The sequence below is a fragment of the Octopus sinensis genome, linkage group LG2 (assembly GCF_006345805.1).
Source record: "Octopus sinensis linkage group LG2, ASM634580v1, whole genome shotgun sequence".
Taxonomy (NCBI): Eukaryota; Metazoa; Mollusca; class Cephalopoda; order Octopoda; family Octopodidae; genus Octopus; species Octopus sinensis.
In genome coordinates, this window is record NC_042998.1 from 45,589,288 (window position 1) to 45,610,590 (window position 21,303).

At 39.0% G+C, this 21,303-nt stretch overlaps 1 protein-coding gene across 4 annotated transcripts in view; it reads left to right on the plus strand.

The window, feature by feature from the left end:
* Positions 1-660: 660 nt before the first annotated feature.
* LOC118767772 (transcription factor Sox-3-B-like) overlaps positions 661-21,303 on the plus strand; it is a 45,293-nt gene continuing 24,650 nt past the window's right edge. For 2 of the 4 annotated variants that reach the window (XM_036512901.1, XM_036512907.1), the window contains exons 1-2: positions 663-1,307; positions 16,157-16,411. In XM_036512901.1, coding sequence (XP_036368794.1) covers positions 1,097-1,307; positions 16,157-16,411 — 466 coding nt within the window. In that variant the 5' untranslated portion in view covers positions 663-1,096. Of the gene's footprint in view, positions 1,308-2,742; positions 2,873-16,156; positions 16,412-21,303 lie in introns of those variants that run through there. The other 2 variants (XM_036512916.1, XM_036512911.1) reach the window with 2 other exon arrangements.

The window sequence follows — 21,303 nt, forward strand, 5'->3', positions numbered from 1 at the left end:
TATGATTCGTATTCGGAATTTGGTTGTCAACAAACGGTTAAAAATAAGCGACCTAACCAATACAAGTTATTAAAACATGGGTTTTTTTTTACAGTTTAAGAATTCCGACACAAATGTCTACTCATATATTTGTTGGAATTTTAATTCTTTGTTTTTTATTCCTTATCTCTTACGTGTTTCAGTCATAAGATTGCGGCTATACTTGTGTACCGCCTTGAAGGGTATTAGTCGAACAACTCGATCCCAGCACTTATGGTTTTTTTAAAGTCTAGTATTATTCTATTTGACTCTTTTGCCTAATTGCTAAGTTGCATGGACGTAAACAAACCAGCATCGGTTGTCAAGCGGTAGTGAGGTACAAGCAAGTACACACACACACACACACACACTCAACGCTTCTTTCAATCTCCATCTACCAAATCCACTCAGAAGGCTTTTATCGGCCCGGGGCTACTGTAGAAGTCCTACTGCGTGGTCCAAGGTGCCACGTAGTAGGACGGAGAAGTAAATTATTTCGAACCAAAAATTAAGTACATTTGAGGAGAAATGTTTGGAAAATAGTTTGTATTCATCATTTTTATTTCTAGAAACAGGCTGTTTCGAGAAGCGCAATAAGATCTATTGCTTTTGCACGCGACTGAAGAATATCTTGAGTTCTGTAACGTGCTTATAAGTCATTTGACTGTCACATTCAAACTGCCATCGACTTCAACGGTTTATTGTTTTATAGTTTAATATTAATGATGACTACTTTTGATATTTGTATCAGTTTTACATTGATTTCAAGCGAGAACCAGAGAAAAGCAAAACAAAAAAATGTCAAGAATGTAAACGATTCTCTAAAATACTAAAACGTTAAAAAAACGCAAAAACAAAAACATACAAAATCAAACGATTTTACTTTTAAACAACAAAACGAATTTTATATCTATTATTATTTTATTTTAGTAATTCTATACATCGTCATAAACCTTTCTTCACATGTACGCATACTTTTTAATACATACATAATATACATATTTTATATATAAATATTATTGCACGCCCCAAAAAGATCGTCCATGTATTTTCTATTATAAACAATCGACTTCAATATATGAAAACGACACAAAACATGATTCATCCTATTCACGGAAATACACAATTTGAAACGAATTCGACTTCAGAATCTCTGAATAATCAACATCGACTGTACATTGATGACATTAATACTCAAACATCGATGCGAAAGTTTCGGAGGAAACAACGTTCTCTGTCTGTTCAAATGAACAAGACAGAGAAAGCAATTGACGATAAATATGTTCCCGGTAAATATATTTATCATTTCCCTTCCCTACCCTTTTTTCTCTTTTGATTTCTTCATATTTTTTTTCTTTATATTCTTTCATAAAACCCAAACTTCTATAGAAATAGTGAAATTTTTTTCCGTATGTAATTTAAACCTTCACTACCTATGGAAGTGGAAAAAGAAGTGCAGTGACCGAAAGGTCAAAGTACTAATTGGGTAAAGGGGAAATTTAAAAAAAAATCAATTGCTTTGTTTTAATAGCTCGGCGCAGACATGACTGTGGTTAAGAAGTTTGCTTTCCATCCACGTGGTTTCTGGTTCAGTCCCATTGCGTGACATCTTGGGCAAATGTCTTCTACTGTAGCCATGAGCCAACCAAAGCCTTTTGAGAGGATTAGTAAGACAAACTGAAAGAAGCCCGTTATATACATATATTTCTATGTGTTTGTGCCTCCTTATCTTGATATCGTGATAGTTTTAAACGAGTGTCGCTATCATACAATCGATATCATTGTTTCCAATCTTCCATGAACACATGACCAGCCATGGAGAAATATTATCTTGCTTGGAAAGAGAAAGGATATACATCATCATCATCATCATCATCATCGTTTAACGTCCGCTTTCCATGCTAGCATGGGTTGGACGGTTCAACTGGGGTCTGGCAAGCCCGAAGGCTGCACCAGGCCAGTCAGATCTGGCAGTGTTTCTACAGCTGGATGCCCTTCCTAACGCCAACCACTCCGAGAGTGTAGTGGGTGATTTTATGTGCCACCGACACAGGTGCCAGACGAGGCTGGCAGACGGCCACGCTCGGATGGTGTTTTTTATGTGCCACCGACACAGGTGCCAGACGAGGCTGGCTGACGGCCACGCTCAGATGGTGTTTTCTTATGTGTCACCGACACAGGTGCCAGACGGGGCTGGCGGACGGCCACGCTCGGATGGTGTTTGTTACGTGCCCTCAGCACGGAGGCCAGTCGTTGCGGTACTGGCTACGATCACGTTCGGATGGTTTTCTTATGTGCCACCGGCACTGGTACCACAAGGATACAAATTCCATTGATGTTCATCTATTTTGATTTGGTTCGATTTGATTTGATTTGATTCGATTCTCACTTGCCTCAACAGGTCTTCACAAGTGTCACAAGAAGGAAGGTATGCACAGGTGGACTGACTACGTCCCAGGTAGGGGCCACGGATTATGGCTTCACTAGTCTTGCCGGGTCTTCTCACGCACAGCATACTTCCATAGGTCTCGGTCTCTAGTCATTTCCATGGTGAGACCTAACGTCCGAAGGTCGTGCTTCACCACTTCGTCCCAGGTTTTCCTGGGTCTACCTCTTCCACGGGTTCCCTCAACTGCTAGGGATTGGCACTTTCTCACACACCTATCTTCATCCATTCTCGCCACATGACCATACCAGCGCAATCGTCTCTCTTGCACACCATAGAAATTCTGTTTTGACAAATTCCGTCTGAGTACGGAGAAGTGAACATTAAAACGACGAGGACGATGATGGTGATGTTTTTTCTACAGTGCCATTTAATTTAAACAAGCAGGATTATGTAACTTGTCCAAAGGTAGGTTACAGGGTTTGAAGTTATGGACATTTAACCAGTTGCCCACCGTCTGAATCTCATTGGCCTTTTATTGTTCATTGTTTTTTTTTCCCATCGCACACTTTATATTCGATGGGAGAGTTAAATGAGAGGTTTTGACGTGTCTGCCTTTTCCTATGCCATTAATCCTGTTAAAACACACTGCCATTATTCCTGTTAAAACACACTGTCATGATTTTTAACTTGGAAAATAATGAAGTTAGTAAAATAACTTTGTCGTTATTAAGCTAGTATTTGAAACACAAATTAGCATGAAATATTCATGGAAGTTTTGATTTCGATCATTTTACAACAAGCTGTTTGTATCATAGAATCGGGAGCAGTCTCAAGTTGCCTGACATCATAAATGGTAACAGCATGAGTGAAGTCAAATAGCTTAAATTGGAAATCAAAAACTAGTTCATGGCTTTGCGCGACTTAAGCATACTTTTTATTCTACATTTATTAGCTATCATACATTTATATCTCAAAGAAAACAAAGGACAGATAAGATAGATGGTATATGCCATGAAAATAAAGGGGAGGTAATTGTGCTGAACACTGGGAAATAACAGCTTTGATGTAAAGGAATCATTTACTATTGATTGCTCATTAACCTCATCGGCGAACAGAATGTTCTTACAAACTATTGATTCTAGGGACAGGAACACAAGCTGCATAATTTTCACATACATACTTTTACTTCTATAGTAAAATGAATTATGATTTAAAAGAAATAGCTTCTGTGGACCCCATTCTAAATTTAGTTGTAGAAATTTATCAGAGAACCAGACATCGTGTGATGATTAGTAACGGTTTCAAAGTTTGGCACAAGGTCAGCAATTTTAGTGGGATGGGATTAGTTGATTACAGAGATCCAGTGCTTAACTGGTTCTTATTTTGTGGCCCCGAAGTGATGGAAAAGACGACTTTGGTGGCATTTGAACTCAGAACGGTAAGAGCTGGAAGAAATGCCACTAAGTATTTTATCCAATGCACAAACATTCACCTTAGTGTGACACCCATTACTAATACCCATTAATATGTATTTCTTTATTGCCCACAAGGGGCTAAACTTAGAGGGGACAAACAAGGACAGACAAAGGGATTAAGTCGATTACATCAACCCTGAAAGGTTGAAAGGCAAAGTTGACCCTGGCGGAATTTGAACTCTGATCGTAACGGCAGATGAAATACCTATTTCTTTACTACCCACAAGGGGCTAAACACAGAGTGGACAAACAAGGACAGACAAATGGATTAAGTCGGTTATATCGACTCCAGTGCGTAACTGGTACTTATTTAATCGACCCCGAAAGGATGAAAGGCAAAGTCGACCTCGGCGGAATTTGAACTCAGAACATAAGACAGATGAAATACCGCTAAGCATTTCGCCTGGCATGCTAACTTTTCTGCCAGCTCGCTTTTTTCAGTTTCTGTCTACCAAATTCATTCACAAGGCTTTGGCCTTCCTTGGGTTATATTACAAGACATTTACCATAGGTGCCATGAATCAGAGACCATGTCGTTGGGAACCAAGCTTCCTACTATGCATCCATGTCTACAATTATCAGTCACTAGTATCATAGAGATTTAGGTCAAACTCAACTAATTCAAAATATTAAGTGCACCATATTCTGAAATCTGAATGATTTTAAAACAGATTCAAAACAGGTGGTTTATTTAATAACAGAAAATGGCAATAATAATGTTGTAAGAGATATATTTGTTGGTATATAAAGAGGTATTGATGTTCAACTGAGGTCTTTTATTAGAAAAAATGATGTAATGTCAAAATGGTGATGGTGATGACCATCATCATAGTATCATCATCATCATCATCATCATTGGTTGGCATGAGGTTTCATTGTTGTCACCACCACCACCACCACCATCATTGCCATCTTCATCATTATATAACATTCACTTTTCCATGCTTGCATGGGTCTCAAGGAGTTCATTGAGGTAGATCTTCTATAGCTGGATGCCTTTTCTGTTGCCAACCCTCATCTGTTTCCAAGCAAGGTAATATTTTCCCCATGGCTGAGGCATGTTTCTCATGGAAGAGTCGAAATGAACAACACCTCTTGTATGACAGTGATGCTCATTTTACAACCATCATATGATGCCAAGGCAAACATACAAACAAACATGCATATGTTTGCATGCATATATAGTCAACAGTTCTATGCACTATGTCTTCTCATAAGACTTTCATTGGCCCAAGGCTATAACAGAAGGCAAAGCTTCTTAACCACACAGCCATGCCTGCACCTGTAGGTAGGCCTGTCTGTCCTCCCTGTGGGCTTGTGAAATCATAGTTTTAATTTGAGAGGATTATTTTTGCCTTCTAAATATATTTATGATGAATATTAACTTTTTGTTCCCCAAAATATTAATACAGCTATAGTTAAAGCAAGTTATTGTGATTTTTTGATTAAAGCTAGATATTGTCCCTCCTAGCAACTACTAAACTGGACTCTTGTACTATGGCCCTATGCTGATCGAAGCCTTGTGAATGGATTTGGTAAACAGAAACTGTTACCTGTGTATGTGTGTGTGTGTGTATCTTTGTTTATAAAATCACATGATGGTTGTAAATGAGCATTGTTGTCATACAAGTAAGGTTAACGATTTCCAGTCTTGCATGCAAAACATGTTTAGGTCTGAGAAAATATTACCTTGTTTGGAAAGAGAAGGTTGGCAACAAGGAGGTCATCTGTCAGAAGAAAATCTGCTTCAACGAATTCCATCTGACCATGCAAGCATGAAAAAGTGGACATTCAATGACCATGATGATAACATATATATCATAATCATTATCATCATCATCATTATCACACACATGCATGTATACACACACACTCACACACACACACACAGACGCACACACACACATACATACATGCATGCATACATACATGTGTACACATACAGATATACATACATGTCTATACAACAGGTTATACTGGCACTCCATCGGTTACAATGATGAGTGTTGCAGTTGATCTGGTCAACGGAACATCCTACTTGTGAAATTAACAGACATGTGTACCCTTAATGTAGTTCTCAACGAGATTCAATGTGACATAGAATGTGACAAGGCTGGCCCTTTGAAATACAGGTACTACTCATTTTATGCCAGCTGAGTGGACAGGAGCAATGTGAAATATAGAGCTCTGCTCAAAGACACAATGTACTCTCAGGTATCAAACTCACAGCCTTATGATCATAAGCCTAACCACTGTGTCCCATGCCTTCACACATAACAGGTTAGATGAATGATTGCTATTGAACAAGCTATAAAATAACACGTAGCACAATGACAATGGCAAAATTTGAACATTGGACTTTTAAATCCCAAGTTAAAGCACTGATAATGTTTAGGAAATACAACTAATATACAATTATAACTAGCTATTTTGCATACTAGTTTATATATAGGTATAATTAACCAATCTGTTAGATAAACAGCCAATTTTAAACATGGTACTCACTCTTATCTCTTAATGCATGTCCTCATAAAATGATATCATTAACAGAGTATGATTTACCCAATAATGATGGTTTATTTTGACTAGGAATAAAGCTTCACTTTGCAACCATGTGGTTTTGGGTTCAGTTCGACTGTGCAACATCTTGAACAAGTACATTATTTACATTATTTACATTTGACGGATATTTGTCCTCATCTTGTTTGTTGTTAACACAATGTTTCAGCCTTCTTCAGGTGTCTTGGGGAAATTTCGAACCCGGGTTCTCATTCCTAAGGTATTTTTCGATGTTGTTGCTGTTGCTGTTGTTGTTCAGGTCACTGCTTGGAATTGAACTTGGAATCTTGGGGTTAGTAGCCCGCCCTCTTAATCACTATGTCATATGCCTGTGGGCAATTATGGAGTGAATTTTAGGGCTTATAAATCTAATATTTTTCTATCTTTCCTTAATACCGGTTCCTATATGCTGCTCATATCTGCACTTGGTCTGCTTAGGAGGTTGTTGTGTCCTAGCATATGTGCTGCTTCTTTTAGTTCTCTGTCTATTATTTTAACTTCATCCCACAGGGGGAGGTGGTTTCCATTTTTCCATACATGATCAGCTATAGCCAATTTATTAATACCTCCTCGTGTCACAGCTTTGCGATGTTCCTCTACCCTTGTTTTAAGGGGCAGCATGTTTCGCCTTTGTATAACCTACCACAGCTGCATGGGATGGAGTACACACAGTCTTTGGTCATATTCTCTTCTATTGGTGGTTTTACTTGAATGAATTTGGTGGATGGAAACTGTGTAGAAGTGTATGTGTGTGTGTGTGGTGTGTGCGTGCGTGTGTATAGGTGGAGGCATGGATGCATGATTAGAAGTTTGCTTCCTAACCACATGGCTCTGGGTTCAGTTCCACTGCATGGCATCTTGGGTGAGTGGTTTCTACGATAGCCTCAGGCCAACCTAAGCCTTGTGATTGGATTTGATAGACAGAAACTGAAAGAAGCCCATTGTGTGTGTGTGTGTGTTTGTCTCCTACCACCCCTTGACAACTTGTATTGATGTATTTATATATTTACGCCCCTGAAGAGAAGGGCCAAGTGTTGGTATGTGCTTTTGTCAGGGAAGATCCTTGGTAATAGTGAAACCCAACGATTGAAGCAAATTTGAGGGCTCTAGCTGAGTGTTACTCATGATTATGAGGAGTGTGGTGTGATGGTATTTTTTTTTTTAAATATATGATTAGTGGTGTTTGTCTTCTCTTGCTGTTAAAAGTTACAAAGTTAGAATATCTCCATTGGAGAGTGCTTTCAAGGTCTCTATTCTTGGAATCAGTTTTGGTTTGGCATGTGGTGTAAATGGATGATGAATGGTTGGGGAATATTGAGTAGGAATAAAGAGTAGTGTTGTAATTGTAAGAATGTATGTTGTTGTGTGATGGCAAATAAGTTATTAATGAATGGGCAACAAAGCTGAACCCTGGGGCCTACTGGTTTTGATAGAATGAGGAACAGAACCAACTTTGTCAACACACATGGTTTTAGTTCAATAGAAAAGAATATATGTATGGTTACGAGATCCATGCCTTTGCCAAAAACATTACTACTATGAAGTGAAATAGTTTCCACTAAGATTGAAATCTTCAAATTCTTTGCCCTATGGTATTGGCTTGACTAACAATAATTTTTAAAAAAGGTGACTAACGACAATACTGCTTGAGTGGCACATAAAAAGGCACCATTCAAGCATGGTCAATGCCAGTACTGCCTGACTGGCTCTCAAGCCGGTGGCATGTAAAAAGCACCCACTACACTCTTAGAGTGGTTGGCATTAGGAAGGGCGTCCAGCAGTAGAAACTTTGCCAGATTGGATTGGAGCCTTGTGCAGCATTCTGTCTTGCCAGCCTTCAGTCAAACCATCCAACCCATGCCAGCATGGAAAGTGGACATTAAACGATAATGATGATGATGATGTCTTCAATTCTTTAGCATTTAAACTGGCCATATGTAACTCAAATATTCTACCTGGCTTATGCTAAAACTAACCAGATCCAACCACTCACATCTAACCTATAATGCTATGCTAATAAACAATAACATCATCGAAATCTTGAAGCTACAAGATAATACATGATTAGCCCAAAACAATTTGAATAAATAAACTTTATATTTGACTCAGTAATCTGAATGTTAAAGGGTTAAATTTTTTATTCTCAGTGAGTATCATCATCATCATTTAACGTCCGCTTTCCATGTTAGCATGGGTTGGACGGTTCAACTGGGGTCTGGGGAGCCCGAAAGCTGCACCAGTCCAGTCAGATCTGGCAGTGTTTCTACAGCTGGATGCCCTTCCTAACGCCAACCACTCCGAGAGTGTAGTGGGTGATTTTATGTGCCACCGACACAGGTGCCAGACGAGGCTGGCAAACGGCCACGCTCAGATGGTGTTTTTATGTGCCACCGACACAGGTGCCAGACGAGGCTGGCAGACGGCCACGCTCGGATGGTGTTTTTATGTGCCACCGACACAGGTGCCAGATGAGGCTGGCAAACGGCCACGATCGGATGGTGTTTGTTACGTGCCCACAGCACGGAGGCCAGTCGATGCGGTACTGGCTACGGCCACGTTCGGATGGTTTTCTTGTGTGCCACGTGCCACCGGCACTGGTACCACAAAGATACAATTCCATTGATGTTCGTCTATTTTGATTTGTTTTGATTTTCACTTGCCTCAACAGGTCTTCACAAGTGTCACAAGAAGGAAGGTATGCACAGGTGGACTGACTACGTCCCAGGTAGGGGCCACAGGTTATGGCCTGACTAGTCTTGCCGGGTCTTCGGATGGTGTTTTTATGTGCCACCGACACAGGTGCCAGATGAGGCTGGCGAACGGCCACGATCGGATGGTGTTTGTTACGTGCCCACAGCACGGAGGCCAGTCGGTGCGGTACTGGCTACGGCCACGTTCGGATGGTTTTCTTGTGTGCCACCGGCACTGGTACCACAAAGATACAATTCCATTAATGTTCATCTATTTTGATTTGTTTTGATTTGATTTGATTTGATTTGTTTTGATTTCATTTTGATTTTCACTTGCCTCAACAGGCCTTCACAGGTATCACAAGGGGGAAGGTATGCACAGGTGGACTGACTACGTCCCAGGTAGGGGCCATGGGATATGGCCTGACTAGTCTTGCCGGGTCTTCGGATGGTGTTTTTATGTGCCACCGACACAGGTGCTAGATGAGGCTGGCGAATGGCCACGATCGGATGGTGTTTGTTATGTGCCCACAGCACGATGGCCAGTCGATGCGGTACTGACTACGGCCACGTTCGGATGGATTTCTTGTGTGCCACAGGCACTGGTACCACAAAGATACAATTCCATTGATGTTCATCTATTTTGATTTGATTTGATTTTCACTTGCCTCAACAGGTCTTCACAAGTGTCACAAGAAGGAAGGTATGCACAGGTGGACTGACTAGTCTTGCCGGGTCTTAGGAAGGTGTTTTTATGTGCCACCGACACAGGTGCCAGATGAGGCTGGCGAACGGCCATGATCGGATGGTGTTTGTTACGTGCCCACAGCACGGAGGCCGGTCAATCGATGCGGAACTGGCTACGGCCACATTCGGATGGTTTTCTTGTGTGCCACCGGCACTGGTACCACAAAGTGTGTGCCACCGGCACTGGTACCACAAAGATACAGATTCCATTGATGTTCATCTTTGATTAAATTAATTCCAATTTATAACTAGCACTTATTGACCCTGTGTTTGTATGAAGAGAAAAGTTGATCTTGGGGTGTTTAACTTCAGAAGCAATATGAGATTTTATAAGGTATAAAAAATAAAGTAGGGTGACCCGCTGTGCTTCAGGAGACCTATTGAGTCAAGTACGTCAACATCAACATCAAAATAAAAATCAAATGGCACGTAAAAAGCACCATCTGAACGTGGCTGATGCCACCGCTGCCTAACTGGCGTCCATGTCGGTGACACGTAAAAAGGAACCAATCAATCATAGCCGTTTGTCAGCCTCCTCTGGCCCCTGTGCTGGTGGCATGTAAAAAGTACCCACTACACTCACGAAGTGGTTGGTGTTAGGAAGGGCATCCATCTGTAGGATCACTGCCAGATCAGACTGGAGCCTGGCGCAGCCTCCTGGCTTTCCAGACCTCAGTCGAACAGTCCAACCCATGCTAGCATGGAAAATGGATGTTAAAAGATGATGATGATGATGATGATGATGAATATTGGGATAAATTTATTTCAGAAAAATAATAGTTACTGAAATAGACATACAGCCGCTGTTATTTGCCTTAAATTCAATTTCTTGACTTTTTTTGTGTTTCATACATAAACATGACATTTGGAAAATTGTTATATTCATGTTATTCAGCAGAATTAATGACTCAACTAAAGCAAATAATAGTTGTAAATAGAAACTGAAAATAAAACCAGAAGTACCTCCAAATGGGAAATTCCATTCTGATGCATTCACTTTTAATTTAGTAAATAATATTGTTGACAAAGTCACACATAATATAGGACATGGTCACATATAATATAGAGCAAGGTCACACATGACGTAGGACAAGATCACATTGATCTTTTCTGTTTGGCCGCCACTTTTCAATTTCTTTGACTTTTGTTCCAAATTGATTTCATGTTTGATGTGTTGATTTAGTTTTGTATTGACACGAAATTCATTTCCACCATAAATCAATAATTAAAGAGTTGATAGCTTTTAAAGTTTGCAAATTTTCGGTAATTTTAGCCAGTCAAAAGCCACAGACATAGAGGTGCCTGTTTCCATGGTAACAAGCCAAGCTGTTACCAAGTTACTTGGTCATTTTTCGCTTATTAAAAATTCAGAACACATGTGGGATGTGGTGGTCATGACATGTGCTAAAAATAATAGCTAAATAGTCCTTAAATCATGTACCAAAATCCTTTTTTTTTAATATATGTAATCATGTGGAGGCGCGTGGCTTAGTGGTTAGGGTGTCAGCATCATGATCATAAGATTGTGGTTTTGATTCCTGGATCGGGTGATGTGTTGTGTTCTTGAGCAAAACACTTCATTTCACGTTGCTCTAGTCCACTCAGCTGGCGAAAATGAGTAACGCTGTGATGGACTGGGGAACACATACACCATAGAAACTGGGAAACTGGGCTCATTAGCCTGGCTAGGCTTTAAAAGCATGCATATAATACATACGTAATCATATGAATTCCCATGTCTGGAATACAAATTTGTAAAATTTTTTGAAAATTCCAAAAAATAAAATGTTATGAGGGGTTATATGGTCAATATTTCATTTGTTTACAGTGGACAACACATGCAGTCAGGCACAAAATGACAGCTTCCAAATCCTTTTTTCTGACTGTGTAAAAATGATCAAGCTTTAAACCTCTAACTTTTTTTTAAAATTTTCTGGAAAAAGTGAATTAGACCCTGAGATTCAGTGTGGCAAATTACATCAATATACCAAATTTTCAAATTTTCACTAAACTTTAGAATTTCCACAGGTGCAGGCAAACAGAAAAGAATCCAATCATGCATTCATTATAGATAATTTCAGAATTGCACACTAGCTCAGGAATGAAATTTGCTTAGTGGGTGCAAACCCAGTTCCAAAATTTTTTACAAACAAGGTCTTATTGTTCTTTTTTTATTTGGTTTTGTTCTTTGAGAAGAAACCTAACTTCAAGCTACTTTTTACATACTGTTTTCTAAACTTGAGAGAAATAAGTAATTGTGTAAATTTCAGTTTTTGCACCCCCCCCCCAAATGTTAGGAGATGTGTTTGCACACCCTGTTTCTTGGCCCATGGAATTGCATTGTTAACATGGCAGGTCCTTTTCTTTCAACATAGGTTGAGTCTTTTGGTCACCATTGGAATCTATTTCCATTGTGTCTTTTCAATAGGAATTTCCATTGTCATTGCTCTGATGAATTTTCAGGTGTAGCATCCTCTGCCAAGACCTTTAAATGTGTCACCCACTTCTCTTCTCAGGGGCATTCTTTCTCTGTCAGCTTCCTGTTAGTCATAAGTCCTTTTATTTTAATGGCTTCTTCCTTTGAACTGCTGCTTGCTGGAACTCATTACTATCATTTTGTTTTTCTCTGGTTTACAATGTTCATTCCTTTAATCCTTCTGTAAAATGACATTTTTTGAATTTGCAGGTTTCTTCTTTTCCTTCTTTTTATCCCTTATGCTTCAGTGGCTTCAAGCCTTGTTTTGGGACAAAATCATGTAAAAAAAAATAATAAAATGGTAAAATAAATACTCTATGTTTAGCATGTTCCAGAACCTATTTTATTTAGTGTGAATTGGGTTAAAATTGCTAAGTTAAGGCCAGTTCACTTCACTTATACTGCTGCTGCTGTTGCTGCTGCTGCTACTGTTACTACTACTACTACTACTGAGAACAATGTGAATGTTGAGGTTTCGTTTTGTTTTTCTATGGCTATTTTTGTTTTGTATTCATGTATGAAATAAATATTTATTGTGTAGTATAATTAGTTTATAACAACAAACATGATATACATTACAGTTTTCGCATCTTTTCTGTTGCTGTCAGTTTTCTATTTTTAAAAAATTTTGTTCCATTTGTTTTCAAATTTGGGATACATAATGTTAATTATGAGAATGAAATTCGTTTTTGCCAAAAATTAATAAATAGTAAGTTAACAGGTGTAGCTCTGTGGTAATAGTTCTGGGTTCAGTCCCATTGAATGGCACCTTGGGCAAGTGTCTTGTGCTATACCCTTGGGTTGACCAAAGCCTTGTGAGTGGATTTGGTAGACAGAAACTGAAAGACGTCTCATATATATATATATATATATTAGCAGGCCACCTGGCCTTCAGTCTGGTCTGTACAGTGTTGAAATGCATTCATAAGGCATATGTTGGCATGAATTGTAATGCCTATTTTCCTTACAATAAAAGTTGTTAAAAAGTATTCAAATATTGCGTAACATACTTTTACAAATTTATTTAGTGTATCTAAATGCTGAAAGTAATATAGATTATAATAGAGAAATGTTTATTTTTATTTATGCGCCCTTTCCAAGCCTGGCCAGGCTCATGGGCCTGGTTTCCTGGTTTCTGTGGCGTATGTGTTTCCCCCGGCTGGACGGGATGCCAGTCCATCGCAGCGTTACTCAAGAAACGGGAAGAAAGAGTGAGAGAAAGTTGGGGTGAAAGAGTACAACAGAGGTCGCCACTACCCCCTGCCAGAGCAATAGAGAAATGTATTGTACGAAAATTATAAAATATTAACAGAACTTCACGATATATAATGTTTTTTAATTTTTTTCTTTAGAACATATATGAAGAGTTTCTGTGGGCTTTCTACTCTGGAGCAACCTACATGCAATTGGCCATGTGAGAAACAGCCCTCTTCTGGATGGAGACTGACAACCTGCAGTGTTTGGCATTGGGACTTGTTAATGGTCAACGATTCTCACTGGGAATTGCAATCATTTGAAATGAAAGGGGATATCTGTTAGTATTAGTGGTATTCTAGGTATAGTGGAGGCGCAATGGCCCAGTGGTTAAGGAAGTGGACTCGCTGTCATAGGATCGCGGTTTCGATTCCCAGACCGGGCGTTGTGAGTGTTTATTGAGCGAAAAACACCTAAAGCTCCACGAGGCTCCGGCAGGGGATGGTGGTGATCCCTGCTGTACTCTTTCACCACAACTTTCTCTCACTCTTACTTCCTGTTTCTGTTGTACCTGTATTTCAAGGGGCCGGCCTTGTCACTCTCTGTGTCACGCTGAATATCCCCGAGAACTACGTTAAGGGTACACGTGTCTGTGGAGTGCTCAGCCACTTACACGTTAATTTCACGAGCAGGCTGTTCCGTTGATTCGGATCAACCGGAACCCGCGTCGTCGTAACCGACGGAGTGCTTCCCCTCCTTCTAGGTATAAATACAATGTCTCCCTTATGACATCCAGTGAATATTTTTGCTTTGATAATGTGAGGCTGTAGTTCAGTAACACCCATATGTGAACCATTGCGCAATGTTGCCTGATCCAGGTTTCTGAGAAATATGATAAATGTGCCCCTCTTCAATCCAAGGTGGTGTGGCAGCATAACGGATGGTTCCATCGTTAGCACGCTGGGCGAAATGCCTACCGGTATTTCGTCTGCTGCTACGTTCTGAGTTCAAATTCCGCTGAGGTTGACTTTGCCTTTCATCCTTTCGGGGTCGATTAAATAAGTACCAGTTACACACTGGGGTCGATATAATCGACTTAATCCATTTGTCTGTCCTTGTTTGTCCTCTCTGTGTTTAGCCCCTTGTGGGTAGTAAAGAAATAGCTTTGTCGATAGATTTATAGATGTGGCTACCTCCTTCCCCCTCTGTCTCACTTGTTTTTTCTCACTAACCCCCTTTCTATCTGTCACAGTTATTTTTTCTCTAGAGAGAAAAAGAGTAGAGGTAGTGAGAGAGACACACACATATACAACCAGAGAGAGAGAGAGAGGGAGATAGTGAGAGAGATAGAGACATAAAGAGGGACATATAGACAGAGAGAAATCAGAGGTCCAGCAGCAACTTCAAAGGAATAAATGTAATGTATAAAGTTAGAGAAAGTTGAAGGTGGACTGAGTGATAGGTGGAGTATTCTTTTGCTCTGCAATAAGCATTACGGTGAAATAGATAGTACATGGATGGCTAGAAATAGGAGCTAATACACCACCAACTTGCCCCCTTCCATTCCGTTTATGGAAAATAAATGCACAGTTATCTGTGGAAAGGTTAGATTAGTTTAAATGACACGAAAAACCTGAAATATCAATTTTATTCAGGTGTTTTCGGCAGTCAATGTAGAAGCAAACAAACAAACTTTGCTTTTTATAAGGATATATAAGTGCTGGTGCCATGTAAAAAGCACCCATGCCAGTGCTGTGTAAAAGTACTCAATACACTCTATAAAGTGGTTGATGTTAGGAAGGGCATCCAGCCATAGAAACCATGTCAAAATCACCTCTTGTCAAACTTTCCAACCTATGCCAGCATGGAAAACTGATGTTAAATGATGATGATGATACATACATACATGCATGCATGCATACATACATACATACACACATACATACATACATACATACATACATACATATACACACACATATATATATATATATATATATATATATATATATATCATCAATGATGATGATGATGAAACATAGAGCATCTCAAAATAAATACAGTAAGGAAAGGGTTAATGTACAGTTTTTATTGTAACTTTTCACAAAAAAGTTTCATTGACAATTTTTTCCTTTTTAAATTATTTACATTCCTGTTTGAGTGTTTCACATGACTTTATTCATTAAAACTAATTAAAACTTCAAAACTTCTTACAACTTATGTCATCGTTAAGTTTTGCTTTCATTTTGTTTTATAAAAAATTTGTTGTAATGTTTTTGCTTTCATTTTGTTGATAGACAAATATCACATAAAAAATTCCAGCTTCTAAATCCTGTTTTCTGATTGGGAAAAATGATCAAACTTTAAACCTCTGTAATATTTTTCTAAAAAATTTTTCTGGAACAAACAAATAACAAAATCAGATTCAGTGTGGAAAAGTACATCAATACACCAAATTTGAAAATTTACACTTACTTTTAAAATTTCAAAATCTGTGACAGCAGTTTCGGAAATATAACAAAAATTTAACTCCACAATTCCAAATTCTTTAAAAACTGTTTTGATAATTTTATTTTACATTTATTATTATTGATTTTTGCCCTTACAGGAACCAAGCTAACTTACAAGGCAAGTGGAAGTAGCTCTCGTAATAAAAATGGGAACATTAAGCGTCCAATGAATGCTTTTATGGTATTTGGACGTACCTACAGATCGACTTTAATGAAAATGTTTCCAACAGCATCCAATTCCCAAATCAGCATTTACTTGGGGGAGATTTGGCATAAAATGTCTCCAGCTCAACAGAAACCATATTTTGATGAATCCAATCGAATTAAATATAAACACCGCAAAGACTATCCAGGTAATTATATTACAAATTTAGCTCTGTAATCTATTAGGTTATTGGTTGTTGAAAACTCATTTGTTTTTTCATGTGGTGATTCAAGATAAGGTAAACTAGAGCGGGTTCCCATTGCTATACTAGGACCTATAGGAAGATTTGAACTGGGTATTGCAAGTATAAATAAAACGCTTGTCAATAATAGGGTGATCCAAGCTGGCAGAATTGTAAACATGCTGGGTAAAATGCTTAGTGACATTTTGTCTATCTTTACATTCTGAGTTCAAATTCTGCTGAGGTCCACTTTACCTTTTATTGTTTTGGGGGGTGGGCAATAAAATGTGTATCTGTCGAACACTGGGATCAATTTAATCAATTTAGCTCCAACCCTAAAACTGCTGGCCTTGTGCCACAATTTGAAACCAATAATAGGGTGGTTTGTTTTTAGTACTGAGCTGTGCCTACTCTATGACTTTATTTTTCTATTGGGTAGACTGAACCAGTGAGAGGTAGGTATTTGGTTAAGTTGCATTTCAGTGAGAAAATATAAACCATAGGCACAGGCAAGGGTGTGTGGTAAAGAAGTCTGCTTTGCAACCATGTAGCTTTAAATGTAGATAGACTGTGTGGAACCTTGGACTAGTGTCTTCTACCATAGACTCAAGCTGACTGAAGCCTTATGAATGGATTTTGCAAATGGAAACTGAAAGAAGTTTATCATTTGCAATATATATTTGAAGTGGCAATAAATATTACTTCTCTGTATAGTTACTACTTTCATCTCTTATAGAGATTTTCAAGCTAGCTATTTTACTTGTTGCAAGATCAGTGACTTTTTGTATTATTAAGATACTGCAAGGTGATGAGCTGGCAGATTTGTTAGCACACTGTGCAATATGCTTCATGGTATTTCGTCTGTCCTTACATTCAGAGTTCAATCAACCTTGCCTTTCATCTTTTTAGGGTCGATAAAATAATTACCAGCTGAACACTGGGGTTGATATAATCGACTTAGCTCCTTCCCAGAGATTGTTGGCCTTGTGCCAAAATTTGAAACCAATATTATTATTACTAAGGCGAGGAGCTAGCAGAATTGTTAGCACACCAGACAAAATGCTTAGCAGTATTTCATCTGGCTTTGTGTTCTGAGTTCAAATTCCACCGAGGTTGACCTTGCCTTTCATCCTTTCAGGGTCAATAAAATAGGTACCAGTTGAGCACTGGGGTGGATGTAATCTACTTACCCTTTCCTTGAAATTACTGGCCTTGTGCCAAAATTTGAAACCATTATTAAGATACTGTCTGGAATATAACCAATGAGTCTGATTTAAAAATATGATGGAAGATTGTAATTTGATATGAATATTTTGAAATGAAAGACTTTGCAAAATTAAATCAGAGATAGCTCAGATGGTGGTGGTGATATCAAAAGGGGTGTGCTTCAATTATTGGCTTCATTACAACTTTTCAAGCTTAGAAAAGAAGGTATCTCTCCCTCTTGATGTTTATTAAAATAAGAGAAAGCACTTTCCATTCACCATACTATTGATCTTTCATCTGCTAGTTTGTCGTTGCTGTTGTAAATAATTTTATGAAACTGATTGGCGCAATCATGGCACTGTGGTAAGAAGTTTACTTCCTAATCACATGGTTCTGGGTTCAGTCCCACTGCATGGCTCCTCGGGCGAGTATCCCCTGCTCTTGTCTTGGGCCAACCAAAGCTTTGTGAGTGGATTTAGTTGACAGAAACTGAAAGAAGCTTGTCATATTTATATATGTATATGTGTATGTGTATGTATATGTATATGTGTAAGCATTTGTATCTCCTTGTCTTGACATCATGTGATGGTTGAAAATGATTGTCAGCATCATACAAGCACTGTTGTTCATTTGCAATATTCTGTGGAAATATGTGTGGCCATGGGGGAAATATTAATTGTTTTTGGAAATAGGTGAGGGTCGGTGACAGGAAGGAGAGACAGCTGTGGAAAATCTGCTCCCATAAACTCTATCTGACCGATGCAAGCATGGGAAAATAGACATTAAAATGATGATGATGATGATGATGGTGGTGGTGGTGATACTTTGAGATATTGAAACATCTTTGGTGTGTGTGTGTGAGAGAGAGAGAGAGAGTTGCAATGTGTTGTAGGATAATGTAGAATTGTGTTTCAGAAATGTTATTATTTAACCCCAGGCTATTTATGATTGAGTAGATCCATGATGAAGAGGCACTCCAGATGTGACTTGCATACAGGCTTGTCCCTGCAAACCTCTCCAGCTGAACATTACTAATCTTGCAGGCTCATAGGTGCTGGTGCCACATAAAAAACATCCATGCTGGTGCTGCGTAAAAGCACCTAGTACACTCTGTAAAGTAGTTGGTGTTAGGAAGGACATCCAGTTGTAGAAACCATTCCAAAATGAAAGGCGGCAAGCTGGCAGAATCGTTAGCATGTTGGGCGAAATGCTTCGTGGTATTTTATCTGCCGTTACGTTCTGAGTTCAAATTCTGCCGAGGTCGACTTTGCCTTTCATCCTTTCGGGGTCGATTAAATAAGAACCAGTTATGCACTGGGGTCAATATAATCGACTTAATCCGTTTATCCTCTCTGTGTTTAGCCCCTTGTGGGTAGTAAAGACATAGGTATTTCGTCTGCCATTATGTTTTGAGTTCAAATTCCGCCAAGGTCGACTTTGTCTTTCATCATTTCAGGGTCGATAAATTAAGTACCAGTTACGCACTGTGGTTGATGTAATCAACTTAATACCTTTGTCTGTCCTTGATTGTCCCCTCTATGTTTAGCCCCTTGTGGGTAATAAAGAAATAGGTATTTCGTCTGCCATTACATTCTGAGTTCAAATTCCGCCGAGGTCAACTTTGCCTTTCATCCTTTCGGGGTCGATAAATTAAGTACCGGTTATGCACTGGGGTAAATGTAATCTACTTAATCCTTTTGTCTGTCCTTGTTTGTCCCTTGTATGTTTAGCCCCTTGTGGGCAATTAAGAAATAAGAAACCATTCCAAAATAGACACGGAGCCTGTACAGCCCTTCAGCTGGTCAGCTCTTGTTAAACCGTCCAACCCATGCCAGCATGGACACCACATTAAATGAAAAATGATGAGCGTATCTAGGACCAAAGTTGTATAAGCGTGGGGTAGGTCTGGTAAATTAGTATGCAGATTGAGAACTAAAGAGGAGCCCGTAACTATCTGGTTCCCATCATTATTAAAACAAAAACAAACAGCTTCTTTGAATTTTGACAAGACATCTTCTTCCCACAGCCTGAATGTACTCTTGCTCTACCTATCCAAATTTTTCCCAGAAGCTTTGAAGGACTCTATTGTCCAACATGTCCCCCTTTCCCTTTTAAGATGGTAGGATGTTATTTGATAAAAATTCATGCATAGAGGCCTTTTCATCGGTTTGTATTTCTGGAATGTAGTGTAAAGCTTGCAAGTGGTTTGAATATTGTTATGTTTCAGTTGGATGTTAACCTACTATATCTTATTCGTGTTGTCTAATATTTTCATGTTATCTGTTTGAGTAGTTTCTTTCATAGGATTTAAATAATATTTATCTAGCATCCTGTGAAAGGAGGAAGATAGCCAGACATCTGTATATATTTATCAGCCTGGTGTAATAGATTCTTCAACAACAGGTATCAGACTGTTGATTTTGCAGTATTCTTCAGCTGTGTATGTGAGTGTGTGTGTATGCGTGTGTATTTTAATATTTATATATATATCTCTATATATATAAACGGCAAAATGTCTGTGCGTGTGTCCTTTATACAAATCCACAATTTTTCAGTTAGAGGGCTCACACTTTCTATGGTCATTCAAAACCGTTCAAGGGTGGTCGTGCACATCTTTACATTTCTCCAGTCACCCCGCAAAACCAGCAACGCCGGGTCATAGTGCTAGTATATGTATGATTGGATATGACAATTAAACAACATAGGTATCAATTCTAATGTCAAGCACATTAAAGGAGTACCAGGTTATGCCCTTGTTCATTTTTCCTGTTATATCATCAACATCATCATCATTTAATGTCTATTTTCCACTGCTGGCATGGGTTAGACAGCTTGACTGGAGATGGTAAGCTGTAGAGCTGCACCAAGCTCTACTCTGTTTTGGCTTGGTTTGTACAGCTGGATGCCCTTCCTAATGCCAACCACTCTACAGAGTGTAATGGGTATTTTTTACGTGTCACTGGTATGTGTATCTTTCATGTGTCACCAGCACTGGCCATGACTTCACTTAACTTGATATCTCTCCTCATACACAGCGATTCCCCAGAAGTCTTGGTTACTTGTTATCATCTCCGTGAGACTCAGTGTCCGAAGATCACATTTCACCCATCTTGTCACACGTCTTCCTGGATCTAATTCTTCCACAAGTTCCCACCACAAGTAGAGATCAGCATTTCTTTACACAGCTGTCTTCATCCATACACATAATATGACCATACCAGCACAGTCTTTTGTTTTGCACACTACATCTGATGCCTCTTACACCTAATTTTTCTCTTAAGATACTTACACTCTGTTGTACATGCACACTGACACTGAACATCTAGCAGAGCATGCTAGCTTCATTATATATATACATAACTAAGCTCTTGGGGCTGGCCAGATTGGAGCAATCTCAAGATTAATCGGCCGAAATTGCGAGGATGATCTGGTTTTTGACTGAGGATAGAAAGCTTCGAATGACCCGTCCTAGTTTTTTTGTATTGTTCAGATGTTTTGCGTTCTTGTCCCATTTTGTATTATATATATATATATATATATATATATATATTATAGCCAACGGTCATTTTCACGATTACAGCCAACGAATCTAGTCAACGCACAAGACAGCCATTATGCTCCTCCCCACAAAACACCACCATGTGGACTCTGTT